The sequence below is a fragment of the Scyliorhinus torazame genome, chromosome 11 (genome assembly GCF_047496885.1).
Source record: "Scyliorhinus torazame isolate Kashiwa2021f chromosome 11, sScyTor2.1, whole genome shotgun sequence".
Lineage (NCBI taxonomy): Eukaryota > Metazoa > Chordata > Chondrichthyes > Carcharhiniformes > Scyliorhinidae > Scyliorhinus > Scyliorhinus torazame.
The window spans coordinates 236,213,628-236,226,529 of NC_092717.1; the positions used below are offsets into that span (position 1 = coordinate 236,213,628).

The 12,902-nt window shown below is 44.9% G+C and overlaps 1 protein-coding gene across 4 annotated transcripts in view; it reads right to left on the minus strand.

The window, feature by feature from the left end:
- LOC140385858 (intermembrane lipid transfer protein VPS13B-like) overlaps positions 1 to 12,902 on the minus strand; it is a 1,311,478-nt gene that overhangs the window by 24,495 nt on the left and 1,274,081 nt on the right. For all 4 annotated transcript variants that reach the window (XM_072468452.1, XM_072468451.1, XM_072468450.1 and 1 more), the window contains exons 55-56: positions 8,368 to 8,486; positions 3,079 to 3,908 (exon numbers count right to left, since the gene is read on the minus strand). In XM_072468452.1, coding sequence (XP_072324553.1) covers positions 3,079 to 3,908; positions 8,368 to 8,486 — 949 coding nt within the window. The remainder of the gene's footprint in view (positions 1 to 3,078; positions 3,909 to 8,367; positions 8,487 to 12,902) is intronic.

Here is a 12,902-nt window from a genome sequence, read left to right on the forward strand (position 1 = left end):
TACTGGAGCCTAAATTTCCGTGCACAAGTCTCGAGGGTGAGATTTGAACCCACAACATTTTGACTGAGAGGTGAGACTGCTATCCATTGAGCCATGGTTGTCATTAAATCTGCTAAACTTTAAAAAGGGCCACTGGTGTTTTGGGCATCTTTATGTGACCCCTTGGAGAATGGTCTAAAGCAGTGAATGGAGTAGCAGGCACATTACCCGGCTACGAAGATAGAGCTCCTTTTCTGGCCGTAACTACCATGACCATCAGCCAATAAGACCATTGGCACTGTGGTGGGAGGGTTTTATGGGCTCCCACAAACTATATGAGGAAATGAGGGCCACCCATTCTCAGCAGACGGGAGTATCGCCACTAGATATCAGCTCAGAACTCAGAGCTGGTATCCGGTCTCCACTCGATGGGGCAGTGTGGGTGAATTGAAATGAAAAATGAATGGGGTGGTTCCATCATGAATTGGGAACGCTGACAACAAGTCAAAAGTTAATTCCTGTACCTTGTCATGTGTCAGCATAGAACATAAGAAATAAGAGCTGGAATAGGACTCACAGCTTCTAAAACCTTTCCTGCCATTCGATAAGATAATGGCTGATCTTCGACATAACGTTTGACAGAACCAGAGGTCATAGTTTTAGGGTAAGGGGGCAGCAGATTTAAAACAGAGGTGAGGAGAAATTACTTCTCTCAAAGGGTCGTGAATCTGTAGAATTCACTACCCCAGAGTGCGGTGGATGCTGGGCCACTGAGTAAATTTGAGGAGATGGATAGATTTTATCCATCTTGTTGAAGGGTTATGGAGAACGGGCAGGAAATAGAGTTGAGACCGAGAGGATATTTGCCATGATCGTACTGATCAGGGTCCAATTCCCCGCTGGGTCACTGTCTGTGCGGAGTCTGCACGTTCTCCCCGTGTCTGCGTGGGTTTCCTCCGGGTGGTCTGGTTTCCTCCCACAGTCCAAAGACGTGCAGGTTAGGTGGACTGGCCATGATAAATTGCCCTTAGTGACCAAAAAGGTTAGGAGGGGTTATTGGGCTACGTGGATAGGGTGGAAGTGAGGGCTTAAGTGGGTTGGTGCAGACTCGATGGGCCGAATGGCCTCCTTCTGCACTGTATGTTCTATGTTCTATGAATGGTGGAGCAGTCTCAAGGGGCTGAATAGCTTACTCCTGCACCTAGTTCTTACGATAAGGTACTGCACAAAAGGCTGCATAATGAGTTAAGAGCCCATGATGTTGGGGGTAGTATATTAGCATGGATACAGGATTGGCTAACTGATAGACAACAGAGATTTGGGATGAGAGGGGCATTTTCAAGATGGCAACCTTGCAAGTAGTGAGTGCCACAGGGATCAGTGCTGGCGCCGCAATTATTTACAATATTTATTCGTGACTTGAACGAGGGAAGTGAATGTACTATTGCCAAGTTTGCGGATGACACAAAAATAGGTGGGAAGGCAATTGGTGAGGATGATACAAAGAGTCTACAGAGATATATAGACAGGTTAAATGAGTAGTCTTGGCAGATGGAAAATGTGAAGTTATGCACTTTGGTAGGAATAATAAAGGAGCTGAATATTATTTAAATGGAAAAAGACTGCAGAAAGCTGCAGCACAGGGTTATTTGGGGGCCCACGTGCATAAATCACAGAAAGCTAGCATGCAAGTTCAGCAGGTAAATGGAATTTTGGCCTTTATTTCAAAGGAAATGGAGAATAAAAGTAGGGAAGATTTGCTACAACTATTCAAGGCACCAGTTGGACCACATCTGGAATACTGTGAACAGTTTTGTCCCCTCATCTAATAAGATATATATTGGCATTGGAGGCAGTCCACAGAAGGTTCACTAGGTTGATCCTGAGTATGGAGGGATTTTTATATGAGGGGTTGTTGAATAGGTTAGGCATGTACTCATTGGAGTTTAGAAGAATGAAAGGTGACCTTATTGAAACATATATGATTCTCAGAGGGCTTGACAGGGTTGTTTTCCCTTCTGGGAGAGTCTAGGACCAGAGGGCAGAATCTCAGAGTATGGGGTTGCCCATTTAAGACAGAGATGAGGAAGAATGTCTTCTCTCGGAGGGTAGTGAATCTGTGGAAATCTTTACCGCAGAGAGCTGAAATAAACAGATTTTTAATCAGTGAGGGAATCGAGGGTTGTGGGGATAAGGTGGGAAAGTGGAGATGAGGTCTATCATATCAGCTCAGCCACAATCTTATTGAAGGGAGCAGCAGACTCAGTGGGCCGAATGGCCTACTTCTGCACCCAAGTCTTATAATTCTTCTTCACCCACACCCCCTACTTCCATATCCCGCGATTCTATTGGAATGTTGAGCTTTCGCCCTCTCCCTCAATACGGAGTGCCTGGTTCTGAATTATGCCATTTGAGACAGTAACATGGATTGTCATGTTTTTGCAAGAGTCTTGATTAGAAACTAAATATAACCATGGAATTAGTGATCTGGGAATTCCAATAGCTCCACCCAACCAGCAGCATTTTAATTGGGTCTAGTCCTGTCCTTGTGTTCAAGATACTGAGGCCAATTGTACAACCTCAAAGTCCTGTCCCCAGGGATGAGATGAGCTGATTCATCACAGGCCAGCATTTTCATCTTCTTCTGGCACTTGTCCTTTAAGGCAGAGATCTGTATCCATGTGAAAAAGACAATTTTGAAGAGCCTGTGAGTAGCTGGAAAATACAGAACTTGCACTGTGAAACAGACAAAATCAGGCCAGGCCTTTCAGGGGTGAAGTTGCTCTACGCTTCAACACGGAGAAGATCGAGGTTTAGAACTGGCTTCCATATGATGCCAGTTCAATTATTAAAATTTGACATTGATAGAGTTTGGTAAGCCAAAAGTAATAGGGGATGGGGGAAAAAGGTGGGTATAAGAGGTTAGGTCACAGGTATGATCTTGTTGAATGATGGAATAGGTTTGAGGGGCTGAATGGTCCAATCCTGTTCCCAAGTGGTGTACGGTGGGGGCCCGTTGTGGCTTTGCCGAGCCCAAGCTGGATGTTCCACTGCAGGCCAGTGAATAGGAATGTCAAAATGTTAAATGGCTATACTGACCTGCTCGAAATAATGCTCCTGCGGCGTAGTGCATGGCAAGTGCATGGATGAGCTGCCTGGGAGTGGTGTAGATGGGCCCTCGTTCAAAGAGAGAGAAGGAAAGAGGAGCATGGTCTGACGCAATGTATAACTTTATTGAAGCGTGGACACTGACTAGTAAGCTGATGGAGCGGATGGTTAACCGTTGCAGTTTGATTGGGTTAACTAGCGCTTGAGTTGCGTTGAGCACTTGCTCAGGCACAGGGGGGTCAGTTGATGAGCACAAAGACGTTCTCATTTGTTTCTGGTATAGTCTAGTGTCCGGGATGTATGTGCTAAACAGAGTTTTGATGTAATACACAAACGTGTCTTCCACGTAAAGCCTGGCAGGTTTCAATTCAAAGTCCAACTCATTCATGGTGAAGGCAAAATTCTGCTCTCCAAGGAGCACGCAGGCTGTGAGAAAACATTTGCGCTTGTAGTCGTCAATGTCTCTGGCCGAAAGTGTGGAACTGGAGCCACTTCTCCACTGTGGTCTTTCAGGTTTCAACTCTTGGCAAAGCAGGGCAGGGAAGTGAAAGCTTGCTTTGTGGTAAAGCTGATTGTCAATCTGTAAGTCCCCAACGCACACCTCCAGCATATAAAGTTCCGCAAATCCATCAGCGGGCTCAGCTCGGAATTCCCGCAGCAGGGGCCTGGATTGGTTCACCATTGGTGCGAGGTTCAACAGAACATTATCCAGTGTCAGCCGCAGCAATTCTGAAGACTTGCAGTGATTGGTCACATCATCGTTTATCGTCAGGCTCGCCTGAGTAATCAACACTCTCATTGCAATGGCCTGTTTCAGTGTCCTGTGCAAAAAACAAATGAGGGAAAACCACACAACGTTAAAATTTGTCTGCGCTGCAGAAATGCAGCAGGCAAGAAGCATTTTTTAAAGAGTCTCAAAAGACTAAGGATACGCAATTCATCTGTCACTGTACGATTCGCAAAACATTTAAGAGAATTCTCCGGAGAACAAATGGAAAATGTTAAGTGCCGTTTTCTCAAACACTGTGCACAAAGCTCTTTGAACTGTTTCTCATGGGCCTGCTAATAAGGATCAGACCAGTTATTCATAAAGATTGTCATCTTTCTGGATTTTAACCATTTTTAGCCTGGCAGCCACAAACTATTTTTTTTTAGTCTTGAATGCCAAAAGCCCCCAAGCTACTCTCTCGCAAAACCAGATGATTGTTGGGTGGCTGAATAGCTCAGATGTCCCAGGGTCAGGAGTTGAATTTGGCTTGTGTTAATTTGTCACCGGCTGAACAATCAGGTGAAGTATCCTAGCATTGGCGGAGGAAATTACAGTTTTGGTATCTTTGTCACCTCTGGACTCGACTATTCCAATACTCTCCCAACTTGCCTTCTCCCTAAAATATTTTGTAAATCGTGAGAGAGTAGCAACTACAGAGGAGGAAAGGAATTTGGGTGTCCTGGCAGAGACATTGCTAAAAATTAGTTCACAAGTGCAATACATCATCAGAAGGGCACGTGGATTGTTAGTCTCTATTTCAAAGGGGTGAATACAAAGATGAGGAAGTTACGCTTGACTAGCTCAGGCCCCATCTGGAGTACTGAACTCAGATTTAGGCACCATTCGTGGGTGGCACGGTAGCACTGTAGTTAGCACTGTTGCTTCACAGCAGAAGGATCCCAGGTTCGATTCCCGGCTTGGGTCACTGTCTGTGTAGAGTCTGCATGTTCTCCCCATGTCTGCGTGGGTTTCCTCCGGGTGCTCCGGTTTCCTCCCACAAGTCCTGAAAGACGTGTTTGTTAGGTGAATTGGACATTCTGAATTCTCCCTCAGTGTACCCGAACAGGCGCCGGAATGTGGCGACCAGGGGCTTTTCACAGTAACTTCATTGCAGTGTAAGCCTACTTGTGACAATAAAGATTATTATTATTACTGTAAGACCCTGGAGTGGGTATAGCAGAGACTGAGCAGAATTTTAACCAAGTCATAAATGATTAATTAATTTATTTATTTATTTGTAAATTTTAGAGTACCCAATTCATTTTTTCCAATTAAGGGGCAATTTAGCGTGGCCAATCCACCTAGCCTGCGCATCTTTGGGTTATGGGGGCGAAACCCATGTAAACACGAGGAGAATGTGCAAACTCCACACGGACAGCGACCCAGAGCGGGGATCGAACCTGGGACCTCAGCGCCGTGAGGCAGCAGTGCTACTCACTGCACCACCGTGCTGCCCTATGAATGATTAAATTATGAGGAACGATTGGATAAACTGCACTTGTGCCTGCCCCGAGTTCAGAAGATTGACCTAACTGAGGTATTAAAACTGATGTTAAAAAATTAATGGAGGGAGGGGGGAAATAACCATTTCTTCTGGTGTAGAATCCACAACAACTGAGCACTATTATAAAATGAAAGCTCAGCCATTTCGGAGTAAAATTAGGAAACATGTTTTCCATACTAAGGGTAATTGGAATCTAGAATTCCATCCATCAAAAAGCTGTGGATGCTGAGAGACAATTGAAATGTTCTAGACTGAGAAGGACGTATTTATTAGATATCAAGGGATATGTAACAAAGGTAGGCAAAGATATCTGAGCTTCAGATCAGTCATTCTATTATATTGGATTGAACCGGTTGAATTATATCAGAATGATACCTGGCCACTATGGGTTAAATTACGAGGGAAGATTATATTCTCTATTGTATTCCCTGGAATTCAGAAGATTAAGGGAGATTTGATCAAAGTTTCCAAGATGTCCAGAGAAACAGGGTAGATAGAGAGACACCTTTGCACTGGTTGGATTGTCTAGGATTGCGGACATGGTCAAAAAGATGAGAACCAGGCTTTTCAGGGGCGGAGTTCGGAAATACCTCTCCCACAAGGAATGGTGTGAGTTTGGATCACTCTTCTGCGAATAGAAATTGATGGTAGATTTAAAATGAACAATTAATCTAAGATGGATAGATTTTTATTAATCAAAGGTAGCAGGGGATATGGGGCAAAAGCAGCTATATGGAATTCGATCACAGATCAGCAATGATCCCATCAAATGGCCAAACAGGTTCACAAAGCCAAATTACCTATTTTCCTTCTGTAGTTCCTAAGATAACACTGAAGATAATGGTCCATTCTGTCCAATGGAACATTCTTTTTTATGGAAGCCTTGGATCGATTTTCAACGCTGAAGCACCAAGCAACAGATAAGTGTCGATTTTACAATTAAGCATATAAAGATCTCAGGGTTCAACAAAGGACCTTTGGGTCAACGAAAGCTTCAGCATACTATTTAATGTTTCCAGGTGTCTCACCCGTCCAGTTATATTCTGAACATCTCCAATACCTTTGTTTCTAACCGTGTGTCTGGGGGGTTCTTCGAAACAATTTTTTCCCAATCATTCACGCAATGTCATTGGCAAGGCCAACATTTAACGTCCCCCCCCCCCCCCCATTGTGATGGTGAGCTGCCTTCTTGAAGTCTATGTGGCGAACGCACGTCCAAGCATTAGAACTGAGTGGCTTGCTTGGCCAGTTCAGAAGGCAGTTAAGCCAACCTGTGGGGTCTGGAGTCACATACTGGCCAAACCATTTCAAGGATGGCAGACTTCTTTCTCTATAGGGTGCAAGTGGGTTAAATGGTAATCCGGTCACCATTTCCAACACTAGCTTTTTATTGCACATTTATTTAATTAACTCAATTTAAATTCCCAACTGCCACGATAGATTGTGAACTGGCGAATTACCAGGCCTCGAACGTGACCATTACATTACTGGATCCCCTAGGTATCAACCTAGGGATCCAGTAACATAAGGATTGAAGGAATTCTTCCTGATATTTACTTTGTAGTAATTTCTATTTATGCCCTCTGGCCCTGTCTTTGTTTTAAAGTTTCTCTAACATTTCCTCCGAGCTCATCCATTTTGCACTCGGGCCCTCTGCTACTGCTCTCAATATGCAGGTACAGCAAACAATTACGAATGCAAATTATATGTTAGCCTCTATTGCAAGGAAATGGGGGAGGGTGAAGGAGGTCATTAGAGTGCAAAGAGTAAGTAAGTCCTGTGGCAACCTTTTAGGTCGTTGGCCAGACCCCGACTGAAGCACTAGGTACAGTTTTGATTTCCTTGCTGATATTACTGCCTTAGAAGGAATGCGTGAAGGGCCACTAGATTGATCCCTGGGATGAGTAGGTTGTCTGATGAGGAGAGATTGAGTCGAAAGGGCAAATTCTCAGGATTTTGAATATTGAGAGGTGGTTTCATTGAAAAATAAAAAATTGGAATATAAGGTGCAGTAGCAATATGGATACAAAATTGTCTGAATAACTTGAAGCAGAGGGTAATGGTTAATTAATATTTGGGGGGCTGGAGGAAGGTTTGCACTGGAGTTCCTCAAGAGTTGGTATTGGAACTCTTGCTTTTCCTGATACATATTAATGATCTAGGTCTTGGTGTGCAGGGGACAGTTTGAAAGTTTGCCGATGATACAAAACTTGGAAGCTTTGTAAACTGGGAGGGCAGTAGGGCAACTTCACAATCTTTAAAAAGTACATGGATGAACACTTGAAATGTCATAACATTCAAGGCTATGGGCCAAGTGCTGGAAAGTGGGATTAGTGTTGTTTTGTTGGTGCAGACTCAATGGGCAGAAGGGCCTCTTCACACATCTTGACTTAACAAGATAAACATCTCCTGAAATTTTTTTTTTACAAAATCCTGCTCCATATTCTTATTATATGTACCGAGGTTTATGGCAATAAGAGCCCTCCATAAATTATGTGAGTAGCTTTTCCCGTGACAAAGAAAATGGCGACTCTCCTAATTGTAGCTCAGCACACAGATCCTGCGACAGCGTTTCAATGGAAAATGTTGTACTGACTTGAAAATGGAGGTTAAAGGCAAGAAAGAATCATTTTTTTTTAAAAAGCAATTTAAAAGGAGGCATAAAGGAGTTTTAATTGTTTAACTGAGGTCCTAGATCACTATTTGTATTGGCTGGAGAGCAAGTAACCCGAAGACACAGATTTAAGATAAAAGCGGGAAAAAAAACAGCGAGGAGATGAAGAATTTTGTTATGGTGTGGAATACCCAGCCTGAAAAAAGGTGATGGGAGGAGATTCAACAATAACTTTCAAAAGGGAATCGGAACAAATACTATAAAGTACTCAAGAGCTGGCACGGGATCAATGGGCCGAATGGCCTCCTCTCGAGATGCACAATTCGATCAACCTTCTTTTATGGCCCACAATATTTAATCCGCCAGCTGTGTAGAGCGCACGCAGGTAATTACCCATGAAGGCTGGTCAGGACGGGTCCAGCCCTACCCTCTGGAGCCAGGGTCACGGTTATGGTGTTGGAGTGATGACTGATATCCACATACACACAGCCGTAACCATGCAGAAACACCACCTGAGTGCAGGAAAGGAGGGAACAAAATACAATTCAATAAAAAGAAGCACGTTTATTTATTCTTAAAGCTAAACCCTCCAGCAGTCAGTTAATCTGTTTTGCAGTCTGAAAAACTGCGTTGGACAGATTGTTTGGCTAAACATTATTTGCGGACTTTGCAAATGCTTGACATTTAGTGTAAAATCACACTGATCCTAAACGGTATTGGTCTTAATCTGTGTGTTTCAGTCAACAGAAACATGTCATCTTGAATGAAGGATCAGGTGAAGAAAGGGTTTTCATTTTAAATAAAGGTTAATCTGTCTTGTTCAAGAAGAAATCAGAGACTTCAAACAGAAATCCTTCAAATGGATGGTCCCTTAAGAGCACTGCAGGGTCCAGTATTGAGCTGTATGCAGAGGTCCAGGTCTGCATTGAATTATATGAAGCCGGCAGAAGCGAGGCAGAGTATTTCACTTGGCTTCAGTGTTCCCACGTTAGTGAGGTGCAGTGTGGAGTGGAGAATACAGCAGGGGAAGATCAACTCTGGTGCTATTTCCAATCATCAACCAATTGCGGGGGCTAATAAATCTTCATTGATGGCATGGTGGCACAGTGGTTAGCACTGCTGCTTCACAGCATCAGGGACCCGGGTTCAATTCCTGTGTGGTGTTTGCACTTTCTCCCAGTGTCTGCGTGGGTTTCCGGCTTCCTCCCACAGTCCAAAGATTTGCAGGTTAGGTGGATTGATCGTGCTAAATTGCCCCTGGGTGTCCAAAAATGTTAGGTGGGGTTTCGGGGATAGGGTCGGGGCGTGGGCCTCGGTGGGGTGCTCCTTCAGAGGGTCAGTGCACACTCGATGGGCCAAATGGCCTCCTTCTGCACTGTAGGGATTCTATGATTACTCATTCAATTAGAAAAAAAACTCAACTCCATCAACTGAGTACCAGAACTGACGTTTGTTCATGTCTGTCCAGATTTTCCTGATTTGTTATAACTGGACATTCCACACCCATGCTCAAGGCATACCGAATTCAGACAATGGAGGATTGTCGCGTTGGATACCCCAGGTATCTCCACACTTCATAGTGTTTAGACCACAGATTTTCCTGACTTGTTGGCTCAGGTACATCGTACCCATCCACACTCGTGTTGAATCAGCGAGTCCGACTGAAAAACTGTCAGAACCACCTGAAGGCCTAACTTTACATCAACAATATGATGGCTGGCCTCAAGAGATGTTGAGATGCTTCCACATTTTAGCAGGCGCCCTGTCCAACCTGAGCCTTGTGCAATTAAGTATATGGGAGGAAGCCCTTCAGAAGGTTGGCATGGTGATTTTGAAGGTCTACATCTCAAATTTTACAGGCTGAACCACTTAAAAGTAAAGAGGGAATTCAAGTGATTGTGCCTTTTAACGGCTCATGGAATATTTTGGATGAGTTTTCAGTATTTCCGAAAGGGAAGGGGAGGGGTTGGAACAGAAAAGTGGCAACCTGTCAGGGTCAAAGTTCAAGCAGCCACAAAATGGAGTTTGTGAGCAAAAGGCAGCGCAAGCCCGTCTCCAACTTCTTGTTTCATGCCTAAAGCAGCTGATATGCACCTGGATCAGGTGAGTGCCAGGTGGTTTGGGGGGGTGGTGGGGGGGGGGGGGGGGGGGGGGGGGGGTTGTGACTATCTACAGCACCTTGCTCAGGGTTACCATGCCTGACAGAGGCCAGCAGCCATCAGACCAACACTGCTGTCAGAGCCTGGGAATAGATGCTTGAGAAGGTGGGAGCCTGTACAACTCAAGAACATAAGAAATGTGAACAGGAGTAGGTCATATGGCCCATTGAGCCTGCTTCACCATTTAATACAATCATGATTGATCCTGGATTTTGGCGCTGCACTCATGCATTTAGTCAAGATGCAAAGTATGTTGAAAACTTTGTTCCACTCACATCTTCCAAGAGTTTCAAGTGCCTCACCAAAGTAACACAAGGACAGTCACTTAATGACACACAAATTGAGCCTCAGTCAGCGAACATTCAAACCAACTGTACTCCTGCAAATCCGCATTGACAATGGGCCAATATCAGACTAACCCATGAGAAAGAACATGGGAACATTGGTTATGATGTGCGACAAATCAGTCACCAGCTTGATCCCAACAGTGAATTCAGTCTTTGCCCAAAAAGTGGAACAAGCAGTTGAGGAAAACAAAATAAATACATTTTAGGGGAGGTTGGGTGAGCAGAGCACATAGGGCAGAATGGACTGGGAGGTTTGCTGATGGTGTTGGATGAAATAGGATGGGAGGAGGCTCATATGGAACCAGTTAGACCGAGTGGCCTGTTTCTGTGCTGTACACTTTATGGGTGGAATTTATGCCCTCCAGAGACGAGTTAGATGGTTGGGGCATTTCATTGGGTTTGACGGTGTTGCGATCCCATCACCTTCCTGCCTCTGCACCGATTCACTCCAGAGCGGGAGGGCTTCATCCCAATGTTGCTGGTATTCAACCACCACGTGACGGACCCAAAAACCAGGCTTCATTGCGGGCTCCCGGGGGTGAGTCCTTCATTGCCAAGCACTCAGTGTCCGATCGAGGGATCCAGATTTGCGGGGAAGGGTTGCTAAGAGCCATCCCGCCCTTTCTTCCGATTTCCCTACTCCCATCAAGCCGGCGATCCCCTCTCCATGATCCCCTTCTGGTCTTCAATCACCACTAGCCTAGGCCCCTTGCTGATCCTGGGCCTCTGGTGGGTGCATTGCCAGTACCTGCCATTGATTGGTTTTGAAACGTTAGCTCTTTTCTCACCCTACAGATACTGCCAGGCCTGCTGAGATTTTCCGGCATTTTCTCTTTCGCATTGACCCCCACTTAGCTCTCCCTGTAATGGAGAGCTACCAGTCTCCGATTACCTGGCAGCTGTTAGTGTAGCAATTATACCCCTGTGGCCCTAGATCCCACAGAAGGGTTACCACTGTCCATTTAAGTGTCTGAGTGGCACTTACTACCACGGCATTCCCCAAAGGAGACAGCGAAGGTTCTCCAGCAAGTGAGTCCCTGTCACATGGATTAAATAATAATAATAATCTTTATTGTCACAAGTAGCCTCACATTAACACTGCAATGAAGTTACTGTGAAAAGCCCCTCATCGCCACAATCCGGCGCCTGTTTGGGTACACAGAGGGAGAATTCAGAATGTCCAATTCACCTAACAGCACGTCTTTCGGCACATGTGGGAGGAACCCGGAGCACCCGGAGGAAACCCACCCACACATGGGGAGAACGTGCAGACTCCACACAGACAGTGACCCAAGCCGGGAATCGAACCTGGGACCCTGGCGTTGTGAATGTCCTTCCTGGGGTGTGGGGCCTAAAATTGCTCACAGTATTCTAAATGGGGCCTAACTAATGCTTTATAAAGCTTCAGAAGTATATCCCTGCTTTTATATTCCAAGCCTCTTGAGATAAATGACAACATTGCATTTGCTTTCTTAATTACAGACTCAACCTGCAAGTTTGCCTTTAGAGAATCCTGGACTAGGACTCCCAAGTCCCTTTGCACTTCAGCATTATGAATTTTGTCACCGTTTAGTAAATAGTCCACGCCTCCATTCTCTTTTCCAAAGTGCAAGACTTCGCACTTGCCCACGTTGAATTTCATCAGCCATTTCTTGGACCACTCCCCTAAACTGTCTAAATCTTTCTGCAGCCTCCCCACCTCCTCCATACTACCTGCCCCTCCACCTATCTTTGTATCATCGCCAAACTTAGGCAGAATGCCCCCAGTCCCGTCATCGTTAATATATAAAGAGAACAGCTGTGGCCCCAACACTGAACCCTGCGGGACACCACTCATCACCGGTTGCCATTCCGAAAAAGAACCTTTTATCCCAACACTCTGCCTTCTGCCTGACAGCCAATCGTCAATCCATGTTAGTACCTTGCCTCGAATACCATGGTCCCTTATTTTACTCAGCAGTCTCCCGTGAGGCACCTTATCAAAGGCCTTTTGGAAGTCAAGATAGATAACATCCATTGGCTCTCCTTGGTCTAACCTATTTGTTATCTCTTCAAAGAACTCGAACAGGTTTGTCAGGCACGACCTCCCCTTACTAAATCCATGCTGATTTGTCCTAATCCGACCCTGCACTTCCAAGAATTTCGAAATCTCATCCTTAACAATGGATTTAAAGAAACTTTTACTATCATTCCTAATGTTACTGGCTAGCCTACCTTCATAATTGATCCTCTCTTTCCTTATTTCTCTCTTTGTTATCCTCTGTTTGTTTTTGTAGCCTTCCCAATCTTCTGACTTCCCACTACTCTTTGCCACATTATAGGCTTTCTCTTTTGCTTTGATGCATTCCCTAACTTCCTTTGTCAGCCATGGCTGCCTAATCCCCCCTCTGATAACCTTTCTTTTCTTTGGGATGAACCTCTG